Genomic DNA, 14105 nt, shown 5'->3' on the forward strand with positions numbered 1-14105 from the left:
AAAGGTGGAGAGTTTATTTTAAAATTTATTAAATGGCAGGCACAATGGGAACATAACAGTAGAATGAACGGTTGACATAAATGAGAGCGGATGCCATAGATACATTCGTAGGATTAGGAGATCAGAAGGAAATAAGCTTTGAAGAGAATGAAGATAGGAAAGGCTTTAAGACCATGATAGAGGTTTGGAAGTATATGGGGGATATCAGTGTTAACTGGATGATCAAGCTGTTAAGAACAAAAAAAATGCCAATGAATAGAGGAAAAAGTATTATGGTACATATTTAAAAGAGCAAAGGAGAAACAAAATTATATGAATTATTGAGGAATCAAACATATGAGCCACACTATGAAGCTATAGGAGAGAGCGATTTAGTAATGTCTGAAGCATGAAATGAGTGTATCAAAAAACCACTTTTGTTTTATACCAGAGAGGTCGACAACTGAGGCTATTTTTCTACTTAAACAATTGATTGAGAAGTTTACGACGAAGGTAAAAGACCCGCCATGGTCTTTATTGGTCTAGAGAAACTTATGATAGAGTACTTTGATATTTAATTTGGTGGCTGTTCGAATAAAAAAAAAAAAAAAAGGAGTCTCTAGACACTATATTGACTCGGTGAGAAATATGTACGAGGGAGCGCTAACTGGTGCGCAAACAACTAATGGAGACATATAAGTTCCAAGTCATAATAGGTCTGTAATAATACGTCAATATCAAGGCTCACCATTGAGCCTATACATCTTTATTTTAATTATGGATGATTTAATTAGGCATCTACAATATGAGTTACCATACTGTATGTTATTCGTGGATGACATAGTTTTGATTGATGAGACCTGAAACAATGTCAATACAAAGTTAAAACTTTGTAGGGATGCTCTAGAATCTAAATGTTTTAAAATTAGCCAGATTAAGATAGAGCGTATGAAATGCAAGTTTAGAAATAATAGGACTAGAGGTGACGAAGTAGTTAAGATTGACAGTCAAGAAATGCAAAAAGAAACGTGCTTTCAATATCTTGATTCGATAATTCAGAAAAATGGAGAGATTGAGGAAGATGTCGCCTGTAGAATTAGAGCTAGGTGGGCGAAGTGGAGGTGTGCAACTGGAGTTTATGCGATCGTCTCATATCAATGAATATGAAGGGCAAATTATATAGGATAATTGTGAAAACAACTTTGCTTTATGCGGTAGAATATTAGGTGCTCAAGAAGCAACCTACCTAGTTATTTAATAACAACAATAATTAGAAGCCATTGCCCCACTTATTAACCGTAATTTCTGATGCATGGATAAAAACAAGGTCTCCAATGAGTACACCCCAAAAGGATTTTATCACAAGATTAATTTTATTCAATTCTTAAATCATTCTCTAATATGCAATTTTATTCAACTCTCATTCTCTGATCATTCTTTAAACAATGGATAACTTTATTCAATTCTTAAATCATACTCTAATATGCAACTTTATTCAACTCGCATTCTCTGATCATTCTTTAAACAATGAAAGACATCTTCCATTTAAATAAACTTCAAATAAAATAAATAAATAACTAAAAAAGAACCCAAACAAAATAAAGTCTATCTTTCTAAAAATAAGTTTATAATTTCTCTTCTTTTTTTTTGGGTAAATCAACCGGGGAGAAAGCTCTCTACCCGTTTTTTATTAATATTTTAAAATAAAGAAGCTTACAGCTCATTTCTTTATCACCCTGGAACATGACTCCTGTGACAAATCATGAAGTAAAACAAGGGTCCGGCGGATGCGAATGCCAAAAAAGTGATATTATTTTACCTCTCCTCATGTGTCATCCCTATTTTCTCTTATTCTAACTTCCACATTAGCCTAAGAGTAAAAGATAACTACCACTTATTTCTTTCTAAATCAAAAGATCTTTACCTTATCTTATTCTCGAAATTAAAAAGATAAACCTTCCCAAAATAAATTATGCACCGAAAATCCTCCATCTTCTTGCTTAAATTTATCCTTATATTAGCTCTCTTCCTATTCTTAATTAAAAAAAAAAAAAAGGAAAAAAAAAAAAATTCCAATTTTTATCTGCATCAATTTCTTTACATTTCTCGCTTCCCCTCTCAAACAACAAAAGAAAAGCGAAAAAGGGCGAGTTTTTTCACCACTCTTTCGAAGTGTCGAAAATAGCATCGGTCGTATCGACCCATCTCTCGAATCCTCGCACTTAACGAGGCCTCCTTCCTTCAACGAAAGGCAGCAATTTTTTCTCACCTCAAAATCACATCGCATCACAAACCAAACAAAACATAACAATCAGAGATGGATTGATTGTATGAGTGAAGACTGAGGCATAGAAAATGTTGCAGAGCTGCAATGTCCCCTCTCTCTCTACGGCTGGGACAGGGGAGCCTCTCCTCCATGCTCGCTTTCTCTCTCTAAAATCTGCCAGAAAGGTTTCCCTGCTGTGCTCTTCTTCCTCTCCGTCCTCCTTTCCTTTGTCGGTGAGGTCGAGGAGCTCGGATCTCAAGCATCAGAGCCCTAATTCTAGCGAGCGGAGCTTGGCTGATCGCCTTCGCCTTGGTAGCTTGTTGCCGGATGGCCTCTCTTTCAAGGAGAATTTCATTGTCAGGTGTTATGAGGTCGGTATCAACAAGACTGCAACTGTTGAGACCATGGCCAATCTCTTGCAGGTTCTCTCTCGTTCTCTTTGGAACCGTCTTCTATTTCTATTTCTAGATTCAATTCTGTTGCTGAGATCGAGGAATTTACAGTTCCATTTACAGCTTTCTTTTCCTCTCTCTAGAATGGTAGACATTGGCGATATAAAAGCGAATGCTTTTCATAGGGAACTGTGATCAATCTCCATTGTCGATTGTTTATGATATATGTGATTTGAAGACATTTTAGATGCTATGTATTGTGATGCTATTGGGGTCAATCATGTTCAAATGAAGTCATTTCATTGAATTTTTCAGTAACTCATAGTAAGGGTTTACAGTTGAACCTATAAAAGCATGCATGCTTTGCCCTCTCATGTTTATGCACGTACTGAAAAAGTAGCCGTTCAAAGGGTGTTACATGCCCAAATGCATATGAATTGCATTGATTTCATCTATTCATTAAATGTTTGAGCATATTTGTATGATATCGCAGGTGCATGAGGGTTTTTTGTGTGTTTTTATATTTTTTAAATAATTTTGGCCCAGTGGGTTGTTGTTTTCACATTTGTGGCATGTATCATGCTCAATGCCTGGTTTAATTATGCAGGAAGTTGGATGTAATCATGCTCAAAGTGTTGGCTTCTCCACTGATGGTTTTGCTACTACTCCTACCATGAGAAAGAGGCATCTCATATGGGTTACTGCTCGCATGCATATTGAAATCTACAAGTATCCTGCTTGGTATGCCTGAGAGTTTCAAGATTAATTTATTCAGTACCCATTATCTCATCTACAATGTCTCTTTTGCGTGAAAGCCTGTGATTTTGTCCCAAAAACATAGCTATTTGCAAGAAAATGGACAATACCAGTTTATATTAACACTTTAATTTGAAACATACAGGGGTGATGTAGTGGAAATTGAAACCTGGTGCCAAGGGGAAGGAAGAATTGGTACCAGACGTGATTGGATTCTTAAGGACTTCGCAACAGATATGGTTATTGGTAGAGCCACCAGGCAAGTTGCTCTGTAAAATAGTTTGCAAGAATTTATGCTCAAAAACGTGTAATGGTGTTTACTTTTTCTGGTTATGTTTTTCAATACTGGATGGATTAGGTTCATGTTTACTTTAAACAATATTATATAAAAATATCTATGTTAAAATCTATTTGTATCCTCATACTTACAGATGCCTGTGCATCATCTACAGCCGATATAATGCAGATTTTGCTTATTTTAATTGAAATTTCATGTATTCATGTTGATTTATGATGCTTCTTATTTAATTGCGAATTTTCTGGCGTCCAGCAAATGGGTGATGATGAACCAAGATACGAGGCGTCTAGAGAAAGTCACAGATGATGTTAGGGATGAGTACCTGATTTATTGTCCGCGTACTCCTAGGTATAACTCATTCTTTCTAAGTTTTTCTGTGTTCAATAATTGTACATGTTTTTAAATATGTTCTCAAGAACACTGGTGACAGTTGGATTTGTTTTTTTTTTAATTTCTGTTTTTTGGGGTTAGTTTAACTGGTTGTTTTGCCATGCTATTATGTCAGGGTTTTCATGCACTTGTTTATACTTCCAATCCAGTTTTGGTTGTTAACATAATTACGTCGTTTTAAGGATACTATGTTGTTTGAGCCAAAAGAAACTTTCAGACAGTGCCTCCATCAGAAAATTGTTTGAAGAAACAGTACAACTATGTGCTTGCATGCACATTTTGTATGTTTATATATGTTTTTCTATTTGTGAATACAAGCTTGGATGAGCACATGTTCATTTGCACGTATAGGAGAATTGAATTTGAAGGCACAGACTTGCGGAAATTTGAGAGTCTGAGACCATCATGTTGTTAATAATGGGATCATACGAGTATGCGGAGATAGATTTCATTCAATCAATTTATGTCATGGAGGTTATCAAAATGCATTATTTATCAAGGTCTGCATAATTTATTTTTCTGTACATGACAAAGGGTACTTATTCGGTGTAAATACCTATGCATAACCATGACTACTTTTTTTTTCCCCTTATTTATATCTCTATTTCAACTCAACTGAAGTTACCATACAAATGTATATTGAATGATCAATATAGCCCGAGGCAATGAGGGTCAGTTCTACATCCTTAACTCTTGCTTAAAATGGCCATGTCTTTGACTTTATTGTTCAAAATGGTGATGTGAAGATGTTCCCCGCATCTTATGTCCTAGGCAAGCAACTTTGCAAGTGAGTCATTAATCCGTCCACAATCTCCTCTCCCTTTGGTGTCAGTTTAGCTTGGTATGGATAAATGTTCAAGAGAAACTGGGCCAGATATCATATGGAAGTATGAATGACACTTGATTAACATTGGGCAGCTTAGGCAGATGAGGTGGGGGGCCTAATCTATGTGATTTTTTTTTTAGCTAGAAAGTTCTGAATCTCTGATCATTATTGATCTTCTGTACTGGATTTGAACTCTTGCTTTTACTCTTTGACGAATAAGTTACATTGGACTAGTGGATTGAGGATCGCCTAGTCACCCTGCACCATTAGAGTTTATGCATTGCGAATGAGGTCAAGTGTGGAAGTCACAATTGAGTGTTGCACATTCTGAAGGCATAAGAAGTCTGTTTTATGAAGTAAGTTTCTTTGAAAAGGATACCGAACATCTGAGCATTCTTATGGTGGTAAATAATTGCTGGGTCCCCTGCCTCCCTCATTACGCCTGAACTTGGATGGAAGCTCTGTAGGCAACGGTGGTCCTTTTGGATTGGGGCACTTAACTATAGATGCTATAAGAAGGTTGAGTTTCCTGCTTTTGGTCTGTGGGGTGGGGTATGTGAATGAGAGACTGGCTACAACACTTCTTACATTTTGGGTGTCCACGTGGACTCTCTCTTGTGATGTAACTGGATGGGCTTGTAAAGAGGCTACCTTCAGTCCTTTACTTTGAGGATAGTTGATAATGTAGGAGATCCATGACATCAGCATTCTGGTATGCATTTCTTTCCAAAACAAATTCTTTAGCCCATAGGAATGTCTTCTTGGATTCCCTCCATATCTTGTCTAAGGCTTGTCTTCTGGCTAAGGTCAAGTGCTGAGGCTGAATATAGACCCGTGGTCAGGACCAATTGTGAGTTACTTTGACTCAAGGCACTTAGAGGTTCCAAATATTCCATGAATTTCATTGTGACAACCAGTTCGCTATTTCCGCTGTCGCTAATATAGTATTTCATGAGCACACAAATAATAGTTAGGTTGATTGTCACTTCACACGAGAAAAGGTTCTGGCTTAGGTCATTCGACCTCCCTATGCAAGCATGGAGGATCAACTTGTGGATATTCTCAACAAATCTCTTGGACAGAGTAAGTTACATATTCTTCTCGATTTGGGCATAATGGCCTTTATGCATTGACTTGAGGGAGAGTTTTGAAAGCCTCATATATCAATGGTGTATTATAGTTTTATCATATTATTTTTATACAAGGTTTATACATGTGTCTAAGGTATTATGATGAGCTGTAAGATCATTATATGAATTATTGGAAATTAATGAGATTTGTTCCATCCCTCCAATGCAGTCTTGCGTTCCACTTCCCATTCAACATAAACATTCAGAAAATGATGTGTGCATGCTATCGAAACTTGATATATGCGCATTTAGTTTTTTATTGCTCCACTTGCATGATACTTTATCAAAACATGTTTCAAGGAGAGACCTTAATCCTATCGATGGATCCTATAGTTTGCGTCAGGTTTTGGGTTTGTTGCTCCTCTTGTGAAAATTTCTCAAGTTTGTACTCATTTCCTTTCCTCAAAACTTCCTGGTGTGATGAAAGAGAGCTCCAGCTTTTTAAAAAGCATGAAGGTGCATATCTTTGAATTTTATTATAATTGTCATAATCAGTGTTTGAAAATTCGGCTGCCCAACCGCCTAGGCAAAAAAATTTAAAAACGCTTACGCGCTGTCTGGGTGGGGTCATTATGCGTGTTGTCTCTGGGAACCTGCCTAGGCGGGCAAGGCGCTGCCTAGGCGCGCGCTTAAGTGCCGCCCCATGAACCTTTCCAAACGAGTGGAAAAACACCCTCGGTGAGGGTCAAAAAATGTAATTTCCCCCCCCCCTTAAAAAGGGAGAAAAAAGTTTTGCGGGATATTCTAAACCCCCAAAACAAAAACTGTGGCCTTTAGGGGAGAAAACCCCCCCAAAAATCACTTTTTGTGATTTATCGGAAGATCGATAAAACTTTTATTTTGTCGATGTCTTCCCAAAACAAGGCAAAAGTTCGTGGGTGGATTTGGAGCTTCTTCTAGTAATTGATTTTGAGGACTTTTGGCGACCCAATAGACATGGTTTGGACCGACATCGATTTGATTTTGCTATTTTTAAAGCATTATCATATTTGAAAGAGGGTTTTGATTTGATTTTGCTACAATATATTATGTTGTGAATCATATGTTTTTTCTTTTATTTTATTTTTTTTACTATATATTTGCATGTTTATAGTTAAAAGATTGATTTTTTTGTGATTAATTTAATTTTTTCTCATTTGGACAATGAAATTGAGCATATATCGTATTCTTTTACGAATAGTTGATTCCTTTTTTGTACAATATGTCATGTTTTGATATTCTATTATTTTGGTTTTATTTTATTTGATAAACAATTGATTATGTGATATCTTAATGACTTAAGTCTTATGTGAAAGTGAAACTAAGATCTTATATACTCAGTTAAGTCTTATCGTAATTTGTAAAGTAATAGTAAATGACTTTGTCAATCATTTCTAGTCTAGACTTCTAGTTTCCTACAATGACATTTGAGATTTCAAGCATTTTAATGTCTTACAAGTTACAATCTCTTTGAGACTTGTATCCGTAAATCTGTTATGTGACTGTACTATTACGTTTTCGTCTATTTCACGAGGAGTTTGGGGCTCTAAAATTACCTTAAAAACTCCTTAAGGCTTACAACCATGCCCTCAGAACTCCTCTATTTTTCTTGGTTTTTTTTTTGGGGGGGGAGGGGTTTCAATTTGTTGAGGGTGCCGTCTCTGGGTGCCGGCCTAGGCGGCCGAATCCACATTTTTTAACACTTGTCATAATTATAATATTTTTCAGGATTATTAGGCAAATTAATTGCTTGAATGAGTAAGCATCAACTTTTGGGCAGTAGGATCGCAATTTCTCTTGAGATGTTTGCAAAGCATGAGGAAATTCGAACAGTTTCTGTCTGTATGAAGGTAAAAGAATGACTCATACATGACACAAATTACTGAGCATTCTCTTCTGGAGTTATGGCAGTAAATTTTGTGTAGAACTAATGTTAATGAAAATAGAATTGGGCATGCGGCTGGTGGATAATGTTCAACAACACAGTGTGGCTTCAAACAGACAGAACTTGGAAGTATTAAGTGCGACAGTAAGACATTGTTTTTTATTGAAGTAATAAGAGATGTGCTAGTTTTCATAATGTATGTTTTCTGCATGTGATGAAGCTATTTTCTTATGAAGTTTGAGAGCAATATTGTTGATGTACGATGTGATTTTGCAGAAGTTTTTGAACTTGTTACCTTTACACATTCTTCTTGAATCACAATGTAGGATTCCTGTGTTTCACAACTATGTAAACGAAATGGCATTTCTGGAAATATTGCCATTTTCACCTGGAGATTATATTTAAGTAATATTGCAGTCATAAATGACAATTGCCCAACAAGAGAACTATGGCCTGATAGAGCAAAGCCGTGGCCTAAAAGGTTGTATGCATTCATTTAGAAAACAATAGTTACTTTATGACTTGGATGAAATGGAATAGAGAAGGGTCCGTTTGAGGATAATGTTGTTAGGACTGGACCAATGACCAAACCATTGAGGGCACTGATCTTGTAGGGCCAGCTGGTCCGGACCAGTGAAGTAATTTGAAAAGATAAACAATTTAAAAATAAGGACAAATCGCCCCTAAAGAGGGGAAAATTATGGAAAAATAGAAAATTAAACAAAATTATAAAAAATTCAAAAATTATAAAAAATTCAAAAATTATAAAAAGTTCAAAATTTATTATGAGCAGCAAATAAACAAACTTTTTAATGCATTTTACAAATTGTAGAAGCCCTTAATGTTCAAAAACCAAAAATGCAAAAAAAAAAAGAAAAATTAACATATAATAAAATTCATTTTCTTTTTTTTTTTCATGTTCTTTTTTTTTTTCATGTTCTTTTTTTTTTTCCATTTTTGACAGTAGATTTTTAAGGTTGTTTTACATAGTGTGAAAGCCCTTAAAATTTAAATACCCAAAATACCAAAACTTGAAAGATAATTGAAGTTCTATTTTTCTATTTTTGCATTTTCAGTTTTACATTTTAAATCGCATTTACACATTGTAAAAGTCTTTAAAATATAGGAAATGCACAAAAATTTCTATTTTTCGTTTTTGCTATTTCGGTTTTACAATTAAGGGCTTTTACAAATTGTAAGCCCTACAAGAAACACTAAATCAAACTGAAAATAGAAAATTGCACAATTGTTTTTTTGTTAAAGCCCTAAACCCAAAAACTAATTTTTTTTCAAATTTTTTGACTTTGTTTAAATCCAAAACAGAAAGACTTAAAATAAACTACACACATATACATGGGTGTTGAAGTTTTCCTCTTTTTGGCCTAATTTTGATCGTAAAAGTGGCTAGATTTTTCCCTTAGATCCTTGGTTCTTTAGGTTGAGAGAGGGAGAAGATTATTCTCTCTAAAATTCTTTTTTATTTTTCCAAATAGATCCCAATCATTTCTTTTACCAAACACCTCCATACAAAACCGAGGAGGTACAAAGAATCCTCCTTAAAACTTTTATGAAAAGACAAAAAAAGAAAGTTTATCATTTCGGAACCATCCATGGACCAGTAGACTGGCCACTCTAGACATTGGACTGCCTGATACACTGGTTCAATGGACCAGCCGGTCTAGGGACATGACCTGACTGGCCAGGGCACTAATCGCTGGTTGCCGGTCCAGTTCTTACATAACTGTTTGTGACAACAAGATTTTGAGTATTCAAAAATTTGAAAATCTGGATGAAGGCTTTGCTAGCTTCCCTTATTTCTGAATTATGGAATATCCTATTATATATTTCTACTGTATGTTTGACAGTCTCTATATCTTTCAGAATTTTTGTGGATTTGATGTTTTTGATTGTTTGGCTGACCGTTTCATAATAGCTCCTTAAGTAAATTGAGAGCCCGATTGATGTTTATGGCCTTGCAAAGGCCATTGATGAGATACAGCCTTCTTTTAACAAATCCTCCTTTGGTGTATAGTAATGTATGACAGTTTTTTATAGCATTGTACAAACCAGAAAGGACGACTGTATAGTTCATGGTGTTTGGAGAACTAGGTCCCTCTGGCATTTTGTTAAACAATAAGAGGGCATCTGTTAAGGTGCTATGTTCCAACAGAAAGGCCTCTATGTGTTTGCAACTCCATCATTCTCTATTCCCGTTCTCCAATCAATAAAAGAAAATAGTAATGGAAAATTGAGTAAATGAAAGTGAATTGATTCCCGATCGTAGACCAGACGTTCACATGCTAAAGGAGAACTCCAAAATCCTTACAATAGCCAAATCTCAGACATTGGAGTTGATAAGTTTCTACAAATCTTTGCCTTCACTTTTTTCTACAAATGTCACCCTGATGCTGAAGCAGGTCTCTTAGGCTTAAAGGCCTAAAGAGGATCATCCTCTATGCTTTCTTTCATGAAACCCAACACTGATTGTGCGAATGGCATGGAGTCAGTTGTCTTTCAATTTAGAGTCACGACTCTGGGTCTTTATAGCCAAGAAGATGATTCCAAGAGCTATTTATCAGTCATCTCATTTTTCTCTCTCTAGACTTACCTAGATATAATTTAAAATTGTAGAAAAATTACTGGTACTTTTCCCTCTTTTCCATTCGGACTCCCCAATCTCAAGGTTATGTAGAATTGTAATCTCCGTGGCCATTTGCCTGAAAACATAGGCCAATTATTGGAATCAGAAACTCTCAGTTGAGTGGGAAAAAGTTCAGGTTTTATTCCTTACTCCACAGCAAAATTGACCAAGCTGACCTAACCTGAATTTAGCTGGAATTGTGTTTCTGGAAAAATACTAGCTAGAATCCGGTGACTCGAGTCTCTTCGTGGCCCAATACCTGATCTCTCTTGTTTAGCGAAGCTTCTTTGCCTGAAAATCTCTCCCAATCAATTCTGCAGTAAGATTCCAGCAACAATTTCCTTCCATCCTCCAATGTTACAGTTACAGTTTCTTAAGGAAAGACCTGCTCACTGGTTAAATCCAAGCTTTTAGGTTACTTTCAAAAGCGTCATAAATTTGCTCACTGGTTTGATACCCAAGCTTTTCCGGTAATTTTCAAAAGCCTGATGCCCTGGATCTTTCAGGGAACTACCTGACTGATTCAGTGCCAGAGGGAGGGAAGGCTGAATCAATGAATTTGTGACAGAAAAATGCTAACCCAAGTATTTTCCTGGATCATCAAATAGTTTGAAGTTGTTTTTTGGAAACTTGGACTTTAGACTCTTACCTGGATTAGGATTTTAGACACTGGATTTTTTAATTAGATAGTATTGGTTTGCATTATATTCTGAATATCAGGATATTTTGGGGTTATCAAATGTGGGTTATGTGTAGTGTTTCATTTATTAAAAGGATAATTTATAGTGCTAAAAGGGCCGAACAAACTAGTGTGGTATATACAGTGACAACAAATATGCCGCCTGATATCGATATAATCAACAATGCCAGTCAACTCCACCTGGCTCGCTGTATCTCTCTACATATGACAGCCCTTCTCGCACACTACATGTAACAGCTATTAATAAGCATTTAATGCAAGGACAGTGCATCCCTAACACTGGATCCCATAGATAGGCGATAGCTAGTTTCCCAACAACTGCGTCCTATATAGGCACTTAAAAGATGCAGTGTTTGTTTGCTCTACTATTTACCATATGAAAACTAAATATATAGTCGTGGATGGTGCTTAGGCAAAAAGATAAGTTATAAGTAGGTTGTTTCTCTGTAAAACCCTTCCTAAGTGAGAGGAGGTGGGGAGATGTATACATTTTTTCACAAAACATGGGTGGGGGAGTATGGTATCAGCTCCATCTTTTTGTGTCGGAATAGAAGAACATGAGTTAGAATAGCATGTCTCAGAGGAAAGATACCTTGATCTCTTTGTTATCTTCTTTGCTTCAATGAACTCATCCGTAATACCTTAACAAGAAAGCAAGAGAAGTTTTTGTGAAGCATAAGGTTAGGAGGATGGGCCTAGGATATTTGGTTCACTAAGCCACAACTCTTCAATGTTTCAAATCCAAGTGCCTTTTCTGTTGATCTATGGCCTTCAACTCAAGGGAAAGATTTTTGTTTCAGCAAATGACTAATGGAATCTGGCTTGTATCCAAGTGTGTGTGGAGAGATGCTTGAATGATGTCTATAGCGCATACACTTATATGGATTCACTATATTGATAATTCTTGGTGGGTTATTGTATACAATTACTAGTGTTCCAACTTGAGTTTAAGAGGTCTATCTATGTTGTTTCGGTTTATGGTAATCTCTCATTTCTGTCTGCTGACCATATGAAACAATAGAACATCTGGAGGTATTTACGCTACCACATAACTCAATATGAAGCTTAACCATGTGGAGAGACATCACATGTCAACAGTTAAAGTGATTTCAGATGCTCCATTAACTCATTTATACTAAAACTTTTGGAATCCTGAATGTGCTAATGAAGGGATGTAACAGCTTGATATAAGTAGAGTTATACATGTCACTAGTTTGGGCATGGACCAGAGAATACTTTTTCACTGAATATTTTTCATCTTCGAAGAAAATTCTTGATATTGGGAGTGAGGAGCTATAGCCTTTTTTCAGCCTTACTGAATTGTTTCTATTTGTGAGCTCCATATGATTCACTTCTTCTTGTTCTAAGTATTTGATGCATTTTATTCAGATTAGTTTTTCCAGAGGAGGGCAATAGCAGTTTGAAGAAAATTCCTAAGCTTGAAGATCCCACTCAGCATTCACGATTAAAACTTGTGGTAAATTTCTTGAACATTTGAACCTTTAACATCATTATGTACTTCCTAGCTTACAATCCTGTTACTATCGAGGACCTCTTTGCATCAAATCCAACCCTTTTGAGGAAAATTGCAGCCTAGGAGAGCAGATCTAGACATGAACCAGCATGTCAACAATGTCACCTACATAGGATGGGTACTTGAGGTCAGTTGCTCTACTACTGGCCTTGATCAATCCAGATAGTTTATTCTTGAATTTAGCAGTTTCTTGTTTTTCTTTTCCTTCTATATTCCTGGTATCTTAATCATCGAAAACTTAATTGTCAAGATGGGGATCTCCATATCTAATGCCCTGTAATCATGTTTTTCTATTGCCAAATTTCTATTACTATACTGAGTGATATCCCTTGTTTGCATTATTTGTTTATTGAATAAAATTATCTTTTCTATCCTTCAGAGCATGCCCCAAGAGATTCTCGACAGTCATGAGCTGCAGAAGATAACACTTGATTACAGAAGGGAATGCCAACACGATGACATGGTAGACTCTCTCACCAGCATCGAGTTGGATGATTCCATAGATGCTTTACAATACAATGGGAGTACAGCAATTACAAATGGGTCTCCCAATGCGAGGCAACAAAATGAGAGCTCAGACTGCGTCCAGTTCTTGCATATGCTGCGCTTATCTAAAGATGGATTTGAGATTAACAGGGGTCGCACTGAGTGGAGAAGAAAGCTTTCAAGATAGCTTGTGAATCTGCCTTCTCATTATTACGTGTGGCAAGAGCGGGCATCTGTTCATGCTGGCAGCGAACACACATAATTTTGTGTCTACAAATTTAATTTGGCGGCTTGGCTGGGTGAGCATGGTGTCAAAGCCTTCAGATCAAGGAAGCGTTGTTTCTTGTTTATGTGGCACTTAGAATTAGCACTATGGTAGTGGATGAACTTTGAATTTGGCTTCGAACCTGAGGGGCTCGGTATATTTTTGTCTTGCTGCTTTCTGTAGCTTTTCTCCATTATTCTTGTACTAAGCGTTGTTTTAGCCACCTATCGATTTTGAAGAAGTGAACCAAGAAGATTGTTTCCTTTCATTTTTTATTTTTTTATCAGTGACCAAATTTCATTTTAATAAATTGGGAGTACACAGCTATCCCTGATGAGCACACCATCCCTGATGAGCACACCAAGTGACAAACACCTTCTCTCGACAAGGAATAAGTAGATAGGTTGATTAAAAAAGTACAATCCAGATGATTGGGAATCGTCCAATCTAGATCAAGAAACAGTGGGCTCCATGCTAGCTCCTTGTCTAGATCAGGCGGTTAAATGGACCATGGTATGCATTATATGTTTTTTATTTCACTAGCAAGGTGTGAGGTATGCATGGGTTTTAAGGGCTTG

General features: G+C 36.4%; 1 protein-coding gene across 2 annotated transcripts; it reads left to right on the plus strand.

Moving 5' to 3' along the window:
• The first annotated feature begins 2153 nt into the window (after positions 1–2153).
• On the plus strand, positions 2154–13795 carry LOC18425937 (oleoyl-acyl carrier protein thioesterase, chloroplastic). 2 transcript variants are annotated; one of them, XM_006830470.4, is made up of 7 exons: positions 2308–2667; positions 3245–3378; positions 3539–3652; positions 3944–4039; positions 12632–12719; positions 12835–12903; positions 13156–13795. In XM_006830470.4, exons 1-7 carry the CDS (start codon positions 2335–2337, stop codon positions 13447–13449), a joined length of 1128 nt encoding a protein of 375 aa, XP_006830533.1. In that variant the 5' UTR covers positions 2308–2334; the 3' UTR covers positions 13450–13795. The 2 variants fall into 2 exon arrangements, with proteins under 2 accessions (XP_088726473.1, XP_006830533.1); XM_088870347.1 differs by lacking the exon at positions 12835–12903 and having other exon boundaries at positions 2154–2667.
• Positions 13796–14105: the final 310 nt, after the last annotated feature.

Source organism: Amborella trichopoda, chromosome 6 (assembly GCF_054954075.1).
Source record: "Amborella trichopoda isolate Santa Cruz 75 chromosome 6, AtrichopodaSantaCruz75HAP2 v2.0, whole genome shotgun sequence".
NCBI classification, from domain to species: domain Eukaryota; kingdom Viridiplantae; phylum Streptophyta; class Magnoliopsida; order Amborellales; family Amborellaceae; genus Amborella; species Amborella trichopoda.

Excerpts from the sequence above, each read along its gene's own strand:
- LOC18425937 (XM_006830470.4), top strand. The coding sequence starts at position 2,335 with ATGTTGCAGAGCTGCAATGTCCCCTCTCTCTCTACGGCTGGGACAGGG. Across the intron at positions 2,668-3,244 it reads CCATGGCCAATCTCTTGCAG|GAAGTTGGATGTAATCATGC; the intron begins GTTCTCTCTCGT and ends TTAATTATGCAG. Across the intron at positions 3,653-3,943 it reads GTTATTGGTAGAGCCACCAG|CAAATGGGTGATGATGAACC; the intron begins GCAAGTTGCTCT and ends TCTGGCGTCCAG.